The sequence below is a fragment of the Hippichthys cyanospilos genome, chromosome 2 (genome assembly GCF_059441005.1).
Source record: "Hippichthys cyanospilos isolate Australia breed blue-spotted pipefish chromosome 2, RoL_Hcya_1.0, whole genome shotgun sequence".
NCBI lineage: Eukaryota > Metazoa > Chordata > Actinopteri > Syngnathiformes > Syngnathidae > Hippichthys > Hippichthys cyanospilos.
Window position 1 is genome coordinate 17,828,128 of NC_142370.1, and position 15,440 is coordinate 17,843,567.

Genomic DNA, 15,440 nt, shown 5'->3' on the forward strand with positions numbered 1-15,440 from the left:
CCTGACATTTTACTGTAAGGTGGTTCGCTAGACACTTCCCACAATGGAGCCATGGTGCTGGTCAAATCTTGTAATGTTTTAACTTCCTGTGCCTATCAGACATCCAAAATGGACAAAAGATTCCTACATCATATGAATGTTAAGAACCCAGGTGTATAACATTTCAAGGAAATGGCACTGTATTATGTGTGTCCTCCCCAACATTTCAGCCTCATAATGCCAATCTCCTGTGTGTCATTTTCTGCTTCCTACCAGTTTCCCCGTCATCTTGTCCATAGAGAACCACTGCAGTGTCCCTCAACAAAAAAAGATGGCCCAGTACCTCATTGATATTCTGGGGGACAAACTTGATGTTTCTAACATCAAAGCAGAAAAGTCTGGAGGGCTTCCCTCACCAGAAAACCTGAAGGGAAAGATCCTTGTTAAAGTAAGTTGAGTCTGTTGGTGAACTGTAACGCACTTCAACCTGAAAGTAGAAGTACTTGCAATTTCAACCTTGACTTCAAAGCTCGCGGATTCCAAGCAGTGAAGTGGTCTGAATTGGTCATGTTTTTGATGAGTCAACGGAAGAAAATTGAGCTGTCACTGAACTAATATATAGTATATGTGTGTACATTTAATGATAATATTAATAGTTACTATAATTTACAATACCAACAAAAGTGGTAGAAAGACATAGACTTAGCCTAATAAAGCATGTGCAAAAAATCCTACATTGTGGGAAAAAAAAATCCATGTATTGAAGCCTTTCCATCTTTCTTACTTCGTCATACAATGAGAAAAAAAACCCTGTTGCATAATATGATTTTTTTTTTTTCTGCATTCGCGTTGCACTGAAACGCCGGCACGTGTTTTGCACCACTTTGAACGGCTTTCCCCCTGCAGTCAGATGATATTCTCCCATACTCTAGGTGGCGGTAAATGAACTCTACAGCATACAAACCACTACTCTCTAACGGAGGTAGAGAATCCTAGTCGATTCAAACGATCTAAACTGGGGGTCACCAACCTTGAAACCATGAGCCACTTGATCATGTTATTAAATTTCTCACAATAATTAAGAAACAGTTGTGGTAAATATGTGAATCAAGTGTAATATGTAATGTATATGTCATATATGCATAATTGTGAGTAAAATTCCTAGAAAATTACATTGTTTTATCACTTGTAAACTATTTGCAGAAAAAGTCTGCGGGCTAATTAAGTGATCCTCGGAGGCTACCCGGTGCCCGCAGCCACCACGTTGGTGACCCCTGATCTAAACACACCTTCTCATCTCCCCCCAGCGCGGTGGTCGCTAGGAGTTGTTTGGGTATTTAGATCACAGTATTCTTTTGCAGACTAATCATAAAGGTGTTTTCACCGGCGAACTGAACCTCCATGAGCAATAGTTTGTCCGCCATGTTGTCCGTCGTAAAAAAAAATTCCGGAAGGTACGTGTTGACTCCGCGCGGAGGCGTTTGGTTGCTGAAATAACATTTGACACGCGGATTTTGCGGAAGCGTCAAGCTTAAACCAATCTTAACACCTGAAGACAGGATCAAAGTAACAACGATAAAGGTGGATGAGGCAAAGTGAAAGACATTATGCAAGAAATTGATGCACCAATGAAAATAAATGCTTATTGTAGATTTGGCCAATTCATTCTTTCTTTTTTTTTCTTTTTTAAATGTTGGATGGTTTTGTTTTTAACCAGTCAGATTATAGATTGCACAACACGTTTTTTTTTTTTTTGCTGTAGTGAAAAGTCCCATGTTGTGGAAAATTTCTGGTTGCGAATAAGATTTTGATGTAGAGGAGTTCTACTGTAGTTCTTTAACTATTTAAAACTGTCCAAATGATTCAAAACCGGTACGTTTTTTAAGTCCCGCATCATCTGCCCTAACGGACAATTGCAGCCTGCAGCAGGAGCTTCCTCTCAAGGTGACTCATACTCTTTGACCGCCGCAGCCAATCACATCCACATCCTGGTTTGTCGGCTTCAGTACAGCTGTAGTTAATGCAGATAACGCTGCTAACTTGGCTAACATGTATATGCTACTTACACTGACCGTTTTATGCTACATCAGTTCAGGCAACTGATGTGCATGTGTTTTCCACAGCAGGTCGTGTAGTTACTGCTCAAAGTGCACAGTTGAACCCTTACAATGTGGCCATGCTTGTCTTTCTAAAAAAAGAACATGACCATTTAAGATTAGACAAATGTTAGTTTGCTGCGCCACGAATGGCTTGTTGTGCCCAGAAGTAAAATCACTTTTGTCGTTACCTTTTGCATTAATGATTAATGTTTAGCACATAAACAATTCATTTTTATTTTGTTCATGTTGAACTACGAAAAAGCTCAGTTGCATTTTTTTCTTGAAGCAGCATGTGAAAAGAAATTATTTGTCAGGTGTCTGTACCTTTAAGTTCGAATGATTTTTCCGACAAACTTTTACTTTTGTTCCCTACTTTCTGCGCCATCAAATAAACTTCCCCCTTTTTTCACCCTTCTTGGACACATGACGTGAAGAGTTTAAGTCAATCACGGTTGAGAACTTGATTTATTGAGTTCTTGGGGACTGACTGTAGAAAATAGGAATTAAAACAGGGACAGTTGTGAAATGGAGCAATATCAACTGGGGAGCATTAATGAAAGCAATAGATTTGGGGCAGCTCAGTATTCTCTATTGATGGCCTCATTTAAAATAATTATTTGGTGTTGTCATCACTCTCGGAGTTGACAAATGTGTTGTCTTTTGCTAGCCTAAAAACAACGATCTCCTGATGTCCAAACAATTCTCATAGTACATACACATGAATAAATACTTTATCTTTTCTGTACTATTGATTATGTCACTTAAGATTTTTTGTTTGTTTGTTTGAAGAACATACAAACTCTTCACAGGAGGTCCGTAGCTTAGATTTGAGAACAGGCAGAAATGCTGGCCAGTAGCAGCATTAAACTTGCATTAATCAATTATATTCCGTGGCTTTATTTTCGGTGGCAGCAATTGCAATGCAATGTAAATCCTAAATATTGGATCCGAAACATGCTCATGAAAGATGATGATAATAAGTAACAGCCCTCTGCTGACGGAGCACAGATGTAACGTGGTGAAGTTAACGAGGCTGCGACTGCCACCAAAAGCTTTGGCGGTCAAGAGAAACCTCAGTGCCAATACCTGGCATGAAATAAATGACTCAACCCGCTGCTACACCAAAACCCCCTCTGAGCGTCCAGTCAGCAATAATATATAGTGGTAATAGCATCGATGTGAGACTTGGAAAACTTGGAAAATTTCCCCAAACTTCATGATGAGGCTGCATTGCTGAAGTTAGCTTCAGCATGTTTCGTGAGATTATTCAAAGACTGCTTCTTCTACGTACTTCCGTTAATTCAGAATTGAACTGAATTGAACGGAACTACGTAAGAATGCCATAGTACAGTATATGTGAAAGTTAGATTTTTTGATCCTTGGGAAGAAGCTTGGGCAGTAAAATTTAAGATTGCAAGGTTCCATAGAGCATGACCAAACAAGTCAAAAGGATGAATATAGTGGGTTACTAATCACAGACAAAGAAAGTACCGTAATATTTCATTGCCAGCATGTTTTGAATGAATTTCACCTCATACATTTTTGATTTGACTGTATTGTCACTTGTTTTTTTCATTTGTATTTACTTCAGTAACATAAATGCAAATTACACTTTGCAAGGATGACATTACTTTTTCAGTTTAATACAATTTTTGCTCTACTTCTTTTATAACTCCATTCAACGATTCAATAAACTACTTATACTTGCATTATTTCTTCAGGGTAAAAAGTTGCCTCCCAACATCGATGAAAATGCAGAGGAGGGTGATGTGTCAGACGAAGACAGTGCAGATGAGATGGAGGATGACTGCAAGCTAATTAATGGAGATGTATGTATGCCTGCTGCCTTTTTTCATTTCTTGGTTAAATAGAGGGAGGCTGAGAATCTATCGCTGGAACTGAAACTTTATTGTCTGTTTCCTCTTCACCGGTGCTTTCTTTGATGAGAATGGAAGGCATAAACTCTCTGGAAGTCATGTGTACATGTGTATTACAGTGCATTCAATTGTGAATTTTGTTGCTGAAATAAAATAAATTGAAACCCCTCAGTTACTCAGTCACCTGGTAATGTAGTAAGATACTTAGATAACAATGAATCCATACATTAATTGATGCTACCAGTCGTATTTAATTATTAATGGAGTACAGTGTATTTAACACTTAAAAGAGTGGTTTGTAGCTAAATTCTGCCATCATGTGGCTGTAAATAGAATGGGCATATTTATTTTTGGCAGGATAGACACTAGTTACTGTTGTCTTTCAATTAAAACCTCTTAAATTCTGTCTGTCGTAATCACTGCTTTTTAATTTAATTTGATTTTGTACTTTCATTCCTCCTGCAGATGTCTGCCAACAGGAAGCAAGTAGAAAGCATGGCTAAGAAAAAGCTGGACAGCCTGATGAAGGAGTCTAAGATTCGGGACCGAGAAGACCCAGACAGTTTCACCATTACTGCACTCCCACCTTCTGGGCATTTAGAAAAAACTGGCTCAAAGGTATTGCTGATTAAATTTAATGAAATCAAGGCTAAATTGCATTTCCACGTTCTGGAAAAAAAAAAAAAATCGGTCATAATTCATTTCATATAGTCGTCCTGGTAAGGGGTATCTCAGATAGCAAAATTGTGGATGTGCTGCCGTTGTAAAATTTAGTTCTACTGTATTTTCAACATAATTACAGTCAATGAGCACGCATATACACAGTGTATAACAATATACAGTGCCCCTCAAATTTATGGAAATACCTTAAACATAAAACACATTAAGTCTCACAGATGTCACACTTCGTTCCTCGATGCCCCTTATCCTGCATGTTTCCCAAAACACCTGATTCAAATGATTACAGATCATGTTTGCAGCCACAAATTTTTCACAACACGGGACTTTTCACAAAAGCAAATCTACAGTATGTCTCGGCCGTAAACATAAAAAATGTGTTGTGCAAACTACAATCTGACTGAAACATTGAAAAAAAAGAAAAAACAGAGAAATTGACAAATCTACAATAAGCATTCATTTTCATACTTACATCAATTCCTTCAAATTTATTTCCATTTTCTGATGTTATTTCTCAGTGTTGAGGTTGAGTTGTTTGTATTTTATTTTTGCATTCCAAAAAAGACAAAGTAAGGGTTAAAAAAAAAAATCTGTGTCATTCACTTTTTGTGACAGGCTAAAGGTCATGATGGATCTGTGGCGTCCGAAGAGGCCAACACCGGCAGCAATAAGCGAACTGGCCACTCATTCATGGGCAGCTTCTCAAAACGCAAGGTTTGCTTTTAAGTTGTTTTCTCATTTTGTGTTTGTCTTCAATTAGTTACTTTATATGCCGTGACTGAAACTTTTGGGCACATAAAAAACTATAATAAAGGTTAAGGGCTGACTAAATTAAGCTCCTCTCCTCAGTTGTTGCCCGGCACCAAAATGGCATCTGATGGCACAAAGCAATAGTTTTATGTTAGACATGGCTTTGGCCTGAGGGTGGCTCTACCAAATGTTTACTGTGATGAGTTGTTCCGGAGAAAGACATTACAAAGTTTGTGCTGTTATGTACTGTTCCCACAACAGAGAAAAAAAAAACTCACAAACATTCTATAGTTTGTGCTTTTGTGTACTGTTACCACAACAGAAAAAAATAACAAAGCTGAAGAAGACCTCAAGCTTGGAAGACACAGATACGGATCAAGAAAGCTCGAGCAGTGCGTCACGAGCACCCTTACATCACAACAAGTAAGGCACGCACATACATACACACGCACACAAATAAGTTTTCAAAAGTAAGAAGTAAAAAAAAAAGTTAATCAGTAAAGTACAAATACCAAATAATCCCAAATACCTATAATGTGCTTTAAGTATTGTAAATTTTTGTACTCTGTAATTTCCCACATTTTCTTTGCTTTAGATGAATTAACATCAAACATTGTTCCTATTTTTTTCAGATAATTACACACTATGTTTTTTAATTATATCAAATTAATCTATGTCCAATTTCTTTTTCTTCAGAAAGAAGAAAACCATGAAGTTATCCAGAGCCCTGTCTGACCTGGTTAAATACACATGCTCTGTGGGCCTTTATGATGTTGAAGCACAAGGTGTGTTTATAGTTTTGCTAACACACTCAGATTACGGGGTTGACTCAAAACAGTACAGCATGAAAGAGATTCTGAACCTTTTGGAATTTCTCATATTTTTGCATATTTTTGCATAAACTCACCATTAAATGTTATCTCTTCCAAAGTCACACAGATGGAAAAAAAGGGCTTAGACTAAAAGAACCTAGATATTCATAGGCTTTTATATTTTAAATGATGATAACATGCAAACAGTGTCAGAAGGGGGGAGGAATAAGTAACTGATTTATCACATTTAATAGCTGATTGCTCCCCCAATGGAAACAATAACTTCAATCACAGCCTTCTTATGGTTGCATACCAGTTTTGCACATAAATCAGGATCAATCTTGCATCATTCCTGTCTCCGAAATTGCTGCAACTCAGTCAGACTCTTCAGTTTCAAGATTCAAATTCTTGAATCTTTGAGATTTCTGGCATGAATCATTTTGTTGGGCTCATGCCACATTATTTCAATTGGGTTCAAGTCAGGCCACTTGGCCACTCCACATTGTGTATTTTGTTCTTCTGAAATCATTTGGTGTCAATTTACTTCTGTGTTTTGTATTATTGTCCTGGTGCAGCATCTATCGTCATTTTAGCTTGTACTATCTGACATGTGTCCTCAGATGTCTCTGCAAATAATCCAAATGAATCTTTGAACTCATGTTTACATAAACAAGAGCAATTTGTAGCCAGGTAGCAAAACAGACCCAAACCATGTTGCTCCCTCCACTATGCATCGTAGTGGGAATGAAGTGTGATGTTGGTGAGCTTTTCCATTTTTCCTCCACACATGACGTTCTCCCAAACAGTTCAACTCTAGTTTCTTCAGTCCAAAAAATATTTTGCCAGAACTTTCATGTCGTGTATCAGTTCATCCGTGTTGTCAACTTAAGGTCGCTTTTCATTGTCAGTGTTTTACATATAGTCAATGTATGTCCTTCACAGGGATGTTAGACTGTATCAATGATTTCTGTAGGTCTTAACGAGGCCCTGTTGAGTTCTTCTTCCCCTCTGAATATTCTGTGCTGAACTATTAACATCCCTTTTGATGGAAGCCAAAATTTCTCCATTTGCAGGAATGTTCTATAATGGTGAACATACAGACTTTTAGAGTTGGCTTTGTTATCCTTTTCTTCAAAAAATAAAAAATAACTAAGGGTTTAGCCAATTTCCGCAGAAATGGACAGCATCATGAGATATTCAAGTCAAATAAATACGTTTGTCTAATTATCATTTGGGCCATCATTTTAAGGAGACAACACAATGTTGCAGGCGATTGAATTAATTTGATCATCACTTATAATTGCAATAACCTTAAATTATTGGTTTGTCTGTGTTGTGCATTATCAATGATAGGCAACTGCAGCTGGCAGGTTTCATCCCTGAGTGAAACTAAAGCCCATCAGGTGATGCAGCAGAAAGCCAGCTCCTTCAACCAATTTAACCAGCGACAGCTATCACGCATCTACCCCTCTTCTTATCGAGTGGACTCTTCTAACTTCAACCCTCAGCCCTTCTGGAATGCTGGTTGCCAACTTGGTATGTGCTCCTATAGATTGCTACTTTGGCCCCATTTCCTCCTTGAGGAACTCTAATGTCATTTTTAGTCGACAGCAACTGTCTGCCCCCTGAGATGGATAAAATTGGTGGACTTTGCTGCATAGTTCATGTTTCACAAACACAATATTAATCAGAAAACTGTGTTTGTAAATTAACGAGGCTGCATAGAGAATATTATTACCACTCTTTATGGCAGAGCTGTAATCAATTAAATGCAGTATAATGCTGGTAATATTACACATCGTGAGCTGATGTGTATCCTGTTGAGAGATTGACTTTAATTACAGTTGCACTCAACTACCAGTCTGAGGGGCGGGTCCTTCAGCTAAACAGAGCTAAGTTCTACAGCAATGGCAACTGTGGCTTCGTCCTCAAACCAAGATGCATGTGTGAAGGTGAGCATGCATACGTTGAAATATTTTACACATTAGCAATGTTTAACAATCTATCCTTCTGAAGAGTAAACGAGATCGCGTCACACCAACTTGGGCGGGAGGTGGACTTGTATCATAAAGTACAAAAAAATAACAAGGTAGTCAAATGAGACTATACAGTAAAAATAATATTAAAAATAATGCTCATTCATTGTTTCCAAAGAAGTCCATCTTGCCCCACCCAAGGCCGTGTTGATGCAATTTTGTTTGCTTTTTCTGTGTGAGCACAACAAGCAATTGAACTGGAGACCAAGCAGTCAATCAATGTACTTTTACAATCTCTGATTGGCTGGCTTTGTGGCACATTTGTAACGTGTGTGCCACACTGAGCGCGTGGAGAGTACAAAACATGAGTGAGTGGAGCGCTAGATGTTGAGGGAAACTTACAGTATCACTATATGTGATACAGTCAAAACTTAAAAATGGAAGGGAATTTAAAATTATTTGTCCTCCAAGTTTTAAGTCCACCGAGCACAGGCAAGCTTTAACAATGCAAAATTACAAAACAAAGCTTAACATAAGAACATCATTTTATTCATTTACCATTAATTGAACATGAACGGATTACAATTACCTACTTGTCACGTTAAACGTGAGGCTTTCTAGCTGGCCATACTGATGCCACATCTTGATCTGATTGGCTATTGCAACTATCTATTAACTCTATGTGCCCGTTCACTCACAGTGCACAGACGCTAGCAATTGTTGATTCTGAAGGCCTCAGGCAGATTTAATGCAGCCTGACACGAAGAGAACAGTATATGGAGAACAATTATATATAAAAATGAAATGGACTTTTATTATAATTATGTTAATAATTTCAGGTTATGTTAGGCCAGCAGAGAAGGCCTTGCTGGCTCTGATGGCCCACCAATGATATACTGTACTTGCTCGTGTGATGGACGTAAATGATTCTGCACACATTGACGCAAACAGCCTAAACAAATTACTGTTCCTACTGATCACCAGTGGGAAATTCATCTCATAGACCACATTTTATGGGGATAATTTTTTGGGAGCGTTAGGAGGAATGTAGTGTGCTGCTACAGTAAGCACAGTTGAAGTTAGAAAAGAAAAAAGAAAATGTTGACCATCCAAAATTTATAAAAAGTTGGTCATCCATAATTAAGTGGAAATGTGTTATTTGGTCTACAGTGTTTATATTTTTTTTTTCACCATATTTGATCTATGGTATATTTTCTGTAGCAGCCTTAGTTATCAGTATTCACATAAAGAAACATGCAGATTTATTTATATACTCATTTATTTGTTTTCCATACATTTCAGGTGCTTTTGATCCCAATTCGGGGGATCCACTCCCAGGTCAGATGAAGAAGCAGCTTGTGTTGAAGATCATCAGTGGCCAGCAACTTCCTAAACCCAAAGATTCTATGCTGGGGGACAGAGGAGAGGTGCACCACACATCGCTTATTGCTTACTGCTTATTTTTGCAGCATATCATGGTGCTATATAATGAAATCTGGTTATACTCTCAAATCATGTCAACCCTTATGCTATGTTTGTGTCCCATGTCAGATCATTGACCCCTTTGTGGAAGTGGAGATCATTGGCCTTCCAGTGGACTGCTCCAAGGAGCAAACTCGAGTGGTGGATGATAATGGTGGGTTTATACCATTTTATGTTGGTGTACACAATAATCATAATCACTTGTTCACATGATGTTTGAACCAAAGATTGGGGTTCTACAATATTAAATGTGAAATTCCAATGACAGTGACAATTAAATACCAATTCAATAGAATAAGATCAATCACATTAGAGAGTCTTGATATTTGTGTAAGCGCTTTCCTGGTACTGATTACTTGTCAAAAGGCAGTGACTTCTACAAGTAAACCACCCCCTTCCAAAAAAGTTAATTCTTGACTAAGTAAGATGTTGCATTTTTGTTTTTTTTTGTTTTTTTGGTCACTAAATCCTAGGAGACAATTCAAACGATGGAGAAATCCTGCTTTATATTATTTTCCAGGATGATGGAGCGCAAGTTAAAAGTACATCATTTGGCTGCTTGTTTGGGCTCTGATGTATTATTGATGAGCAGAGTCCAAAGAGACCTGCACATGCAACACCTGAGTCTGCACACAAAAACACACACCCTGAATAATTTATCACCACTCAGCTGTGTTCACTCTCCTGACTCCACTTCCTCTGCCCTTTATCACTTGTCTCTATTTTGTCTTGTTAACTTTTCATTTCCTATGTTTAGTCACACCGTGTACATACCATTCGACCCTTCCCTCTACTCCTAGATTTTTAAAACTTAAAGTCTGACCTGGGATGTTCCTGCAGGTTTCAACCCAATGTGGGAGGAAACTCTGGTGTTTACAATCCACATGCCAGAGCTGACTCTTGTGCGTTTCCTTGTGTGGGACCATGACCCTATCGGTCAGGACTTCATCGGCCAACGTACCATCGCCTTCAACAGCATGATGCCAGGTAAGACTCAATTGTGACCATGCCTACTTGTGGATATATGATTGACTGTTTTTCTAAGCCTTTGTGTTTGTCTGCAGGTTATCGCCACGTGTACTTAGAAGGTATGGAGGAGGCTTCCATTTTTGTTCATGTAGCTATACATGACATCACTGGTAAGGTAGGTATTGCTGTAAAAGCCATCTGAATAGCTAATGCCCCCGCCCTCTCCCCTTGCATTTTAAGTTTCATTAGAAAAGGCTATGGACTATATGTACACAGCATTTTGTGTTCAATGTCATAATGCATCGAAACCTTCGCTGCAAGGTGACTTTAGCACACTGTTGATGTGATCTCACTCAACCCACTCAAAAAGAACAGGAACTACTCTTTTCTTTAAAAATGTAACGAATAGAATTTGAAAACTACTAGCCACATCTCTCATAGTTGTCTTTTGACAGGTTGCGCTCTGGCAAATATGTCATTGCCTAAAATAAGTGCTCGCTGTTTTAGTCGTTAATAAAAGTATTTTGTTTATGTAAATTCTGTTGTCAGTATCTTTTAATGTGAAGTTATGTTACTTTATATAGATCCTAGAGTCCACAGAGCTACCGTCGTCCCTCTAATCTTTGTAAACAAACACAACCATATTTAAAAGTGGCCAAATAACAGCTCTGGGAATTCTAACAAACATTCTTTGGCCGAAAACGAAAGCTCCTGAAATGCTGCTAAATTACCTAGAACAGGGGTAGAGAACTCCGGTTCCTCGAGAGCCACATCCTGCCTGTTTTTGATGTGTCTCACATTCAACACACTGATTGAAATGATCGGCATCATGTTTAGGCTTCCGCAGGGCTTGCTGATGAGCTGATTGTTTGAACCAGGTGTGAATTACGAGGGAGACATCGAAAATAGGCAGGCTATGGCTTTCGAAGGAGCCGGAGTCCCTACCCCTGACCTAGGGTCTGGTGCCAGATTCTAACAAGATGGGCAGATGTTTTTCCCACATTTAGATAGAATGCAGCTGTTGCTATGAAAAAAATGTGTTTTCCTTCCTCTGTTTTGGTGCACTGAGCCAAATTCTAGTCTCTTGCAGAACTGTTCTTCATGTTGTCCTTGTTTTGAACCTTGTCTTTCACAAAAGCTTTGTTCTTCCCGTTGTGCTTTAGATCTTACTTCCCACCTCACGCATGTTTTCTTTCTTTGTCATCTGTTCCCGTCTGATTCTTTCTTACTCCCACACTCTGCCTCTCTCTGTCTGTAATTCCAGTGGATCCCTCTTTTACCAAATGATTCATTTCGAAGCAGGACATTTTTAGGAACGTTGAAGCTGCCACTCAAAACTCAGGTGTAGTGACACCCAGTCGGCACCTTGCATGAGCCCAATTGACACGCAATGCCCTGCACATATCCCACTCGTGCGCTTCACATAAAAGAGCAACTCATGTCTCACATGAGTTATTGAAGGCTTGACCTATCAGCACTTTCCGTGATCCATCAAGTAGATCCAATGTCTTTTAGCTATTTGAGAACAAAAAAGTTGAATAGGGAACGTGGCTACATTTCATCTTTAGTCTGTATTGCATTTGATTACTCCACCATTTTAAATCTATTAGGGAATTTATGTTTTTATATTAAAAGAAATGTTAAACCATATTACTTCAAAAGAATGCTTACATTATAGACTGCAAGGTCACTTCAAAGTCTGACATTTTAAATGGTCATTTTGAATTAAACCTTGCATCTAAGTTTCCAGGTTTCATATAGTCTCAAACATCATTTAATATTTGTTATACCTATCTGTTTAATATATTAATTTTAGTGCAAAAAGCCAAATCACCTTATAATAGTTCTTCCAATTTAATTTGACAGGATCAATAAAAATGCTGAATTGAGGTTTTGCATGTTTTAATTGTTGCATTGTCAATTAATTTTACAACTACATTTCAACAAATGGACCTTTTTTGAAGGCTTAGTAGACATCTTAAAGGGTAACTGTAATTGGGAAGGCATTGGAACCTAGTTTCGTGATTTAGTTTCTTATTTTGGTTATATGCTTAAAACAATGTCTGCTGTAAAAAAATGGATAAAATAAAAAATCCCCTCGCCAAAAAGTCTCAATCGTGATTTTAAGCTTGTTTCCTTGTTATCTTTAGCGACATTTTGAAATGCCGGCCTATTTAATCAACAATTTGTGAGCATGCCAGTGTCAGCTGGTGTTTTTTTCTTGTGAAAGTAGAAAAGCTAAACAAAACAAAACAAAATGGAAGGGTTCCAAATTAAATGGCTTTCTTTCACCAGAATGGTTGGTGCTTTTCCTCCGGTGCAAAGTCTTCTTTGCACAATTGATTTCAGTGCTGCTTTTAACATATGTCCGACACCTCAGGCTCCCTAAAAAAAGCCTTATCTCTAAATTAAGCTTCAATGAGGAAACGACAACAGCTTGTGAGTGAAAAATGGACAATCTTGCGTCCATCGTTACTTTAAAATGGTAAAATTTTACGGATAGAAAGATTCTTAGTTTTTAGACTCAGATCATTCACTTTTTCGCGATCCGTATCTTTTTCCCCTGTTGTTTGTTCATCTTGGTTACTGTTACCTCCGTGTCAACACCTGGGACTACTTGGATCTACTTCCCACAGTTTTGAAGCTCATTTGCATCAATGTTTACTTTGGAATGATTCGATTTAATATCAAACGCAAATTGTTATCACTAGAATTTTGATGTTTTTGACAAGTTTTCCCATTGTCCTAGCAGTTATTGTTTATTTTTGTATTTTTGTATTGTTTTTGTTTTACCTTACTGTGTGTCTACTGGGCATATGCACCAACCACACATTTCAATGTCAATGAGATTGTACTGACTTGTGTAATTTTAGAAATTGCAAAGTAAATTGTGAAAACATATTCATTAGCCTTGGTTTTATATAACAACTCTGTAGAACTGATGTCTAGTTCAAAGGTATTATGGTAAGATAGCACCAAATCCAATGTTCCGTCTTTTCTGCCTCATGCATTGCTTCAGGCATTCATTGCTCATTTGGTGGATCATCAGAAGGTTGGGAATATGGGAATAAAACCTGGTGTATACTGTAAAGTTAGCTGCCGTGTGACAATTGTTTTTTTTTTTTTTTTGTTATGCTATATACATGCAAATTAGTAACTAAGCCACTTTGAGTCACTGAGGAAGCATGGCATCCTACTGAAAGGTTTGTGTTCCAGGAATATACATTTGTCATGTTTCGAATTAAGCATGTTCACTACTCTAAGACAGTGTGTTACTACAATAATGCAGTATACCAGCATTCTCTGCATTATGGCAGCATTTATTTTTGTTGTATCCTCTCTGACTTGAAAAAAATATGAATTGGTAATTCCCCATGTGTTTGACAGTTTTGTTTGTTGTGCTCTCATCAGGCCAAAGCAGCCAGCGGCATAAAAGGCCTGTTTCACAGAAATCCAAAGCAGGCCTCCCTCGACAGCCATGCTGTTGCACAGCACAGCCGTAAGCAGCCCTTTGGTGCCCACCTCCTGCGGCGCACTGCCAGCGCACCCACCAAAGGTCAGCCTAAAGTCAAGAAGGGCCTCCCCGAGATCACTGTTAACACCAAAGACTGCAGCTCGGAGGGCACGAGTGAAGATAGGGAGTCTGTGGACAAGGCGTCTGCTTCCTCCTCTCACCAGCCAACTCCCCCTCAACTCCGCAATGGCGACTCACTGGCATCCCGCCAAGCCAAGGGCACATGGGAACACCCTGACACCAATGGGACTTTTCACGCTGAGGGTAAAGGTAAGAGCCCTCGTTTTGCTCATCGACGTCCTTTGAGCGAGCCTTTGAAACGAGCCAGCCGGCTACGTTTTAACGATTCCGATATGAAGCCGGGGGTTTTTGCCCGCGTCTCGCTTAACAGCTCAAGCAGGGTGGGGATGTCCTCTAACTGTATCACATGTGTGATCGGCTCCAAGGAGAGTCCAGACGCTGAAAGAAAGGGTTGCGTTGAAGCAAAGCGGGTATCAAAGTCAAAACTGTCAGACGACGAGGATATAAATCATTGTTCAACCAAGAAAATCATTCAGCCGCAGCCTGCAGCTCATTTTCAGCCACATGCTTCTCAGCCAAGCTCACTGTCACTTCCGCTCTCAAAGGAGGCCCGATATCAGGCTTTTTTACGGCCCAAGCCTTTCCCCAGATCCAAAGCCAGGCAAATGCTGGCCACCCAGCATATTCAGTCGCCGCCTGAGGCATCACAGAGAAACGCCTTGTCTTGCAACATTCCCCGTAAGCGCTTTCCCAACACCGTCGCACCGGTACACAGCCTCACACCAGATTGTAGGACGCACCTCCGCTGGCATCAGGCCACAGTACCCAAATATGGTACCGTGTGTGGCCCTGCCTTCATGCCCTTCGCAAACAGCGATGGCACTCAAAGACTCTCACTCAGTGACGACAGCAGCAGCTGTGACAGCTTCGGCAGCCTGAGCAGCTTTGACTCGCTCCCGGTGCTGCCTAGAAGTTCTGTACTTGATTGCCGCAAGAGGGCGGTAGGCACTCTTCAGCGGGAGATGAACGCCCTGTTCGCCCAGAAAATGGAAGAGTTGCGTCATAAATCACCTCTTTTCTTCGCTGGTAAGATGTCGACGAGGCGTAGTTGCCCTGTGTACTGTAGAAGATCCTTTAGCGTTTTGCTCAAATAAACCCAATATCCCCCTTGACCACCTACGCGTAATAATAGTTATCTCCCGTTTGCTCTTAGTGTGCAAAATCTCTGAATTCTTAGACCAAAATACTTGATTTGCAATCCTCTTAGTTCCCTTTAATAATGA

General features: G+C 39.3%; 1 protein-coding gene across 1 annotated transcript in view; it reads left to right on the forward strand.

The window, feature by feature from the left end:
• Positions 1-15,440, forward strand: part of plch2a (phospholipase C, eta 2a) — a 39,127-nt gene that overhangs the window by 19,420 nt on the left and 4,267 nt on the right. The window contains exons 9-22 of the mRNA XM_088436829.1: positions 256-427; positions 3,800-3,907; positions 4,421-4,573; positions 5,249-5,347; positions 5,706-5,806; positions 6,080-6,168; positions 7,549-7,731; positions 8,040-8,147; positions 9,474-9,598; positions 9,723-9,807; positions 10,494-10,640; positions 10,718-10,797; positions 11,887-11,964; positions 14,034-14,406. Of these exons, the coding sequence (XP_088292955.1) occupies positions 256-427; positions 3,800-3,907; positions 4,421-4,573; positions 5,249-5,347; positions 5,706-5,806; positions 6,080-6,168; positions 7,549-7,731; positions 8,040-8,147; positions 9,474-9,598; positions 9,723-9,807; positions 10,494-10,640; positions 10,718-10,797; positions 11,887-11,964; positions 14,034-14,406 (1,901 nt within the window). The remainder of the gene's footprint in view (positions 1-255; positions 428-3,799; positions 3,908-4,420; positions 4,574-5,248; positions 5,348-5,705; positions 5,807-6,079; positions 6,169-7,548; positions 7,732-8,039; positions 8,148-9,473; positions 9,599-9,722; positions 9,808-10,493; positions 10,641-10,717; positions 10,798-11,886; positions 11,965-14,033; positions 14,407-15,440) is intronic.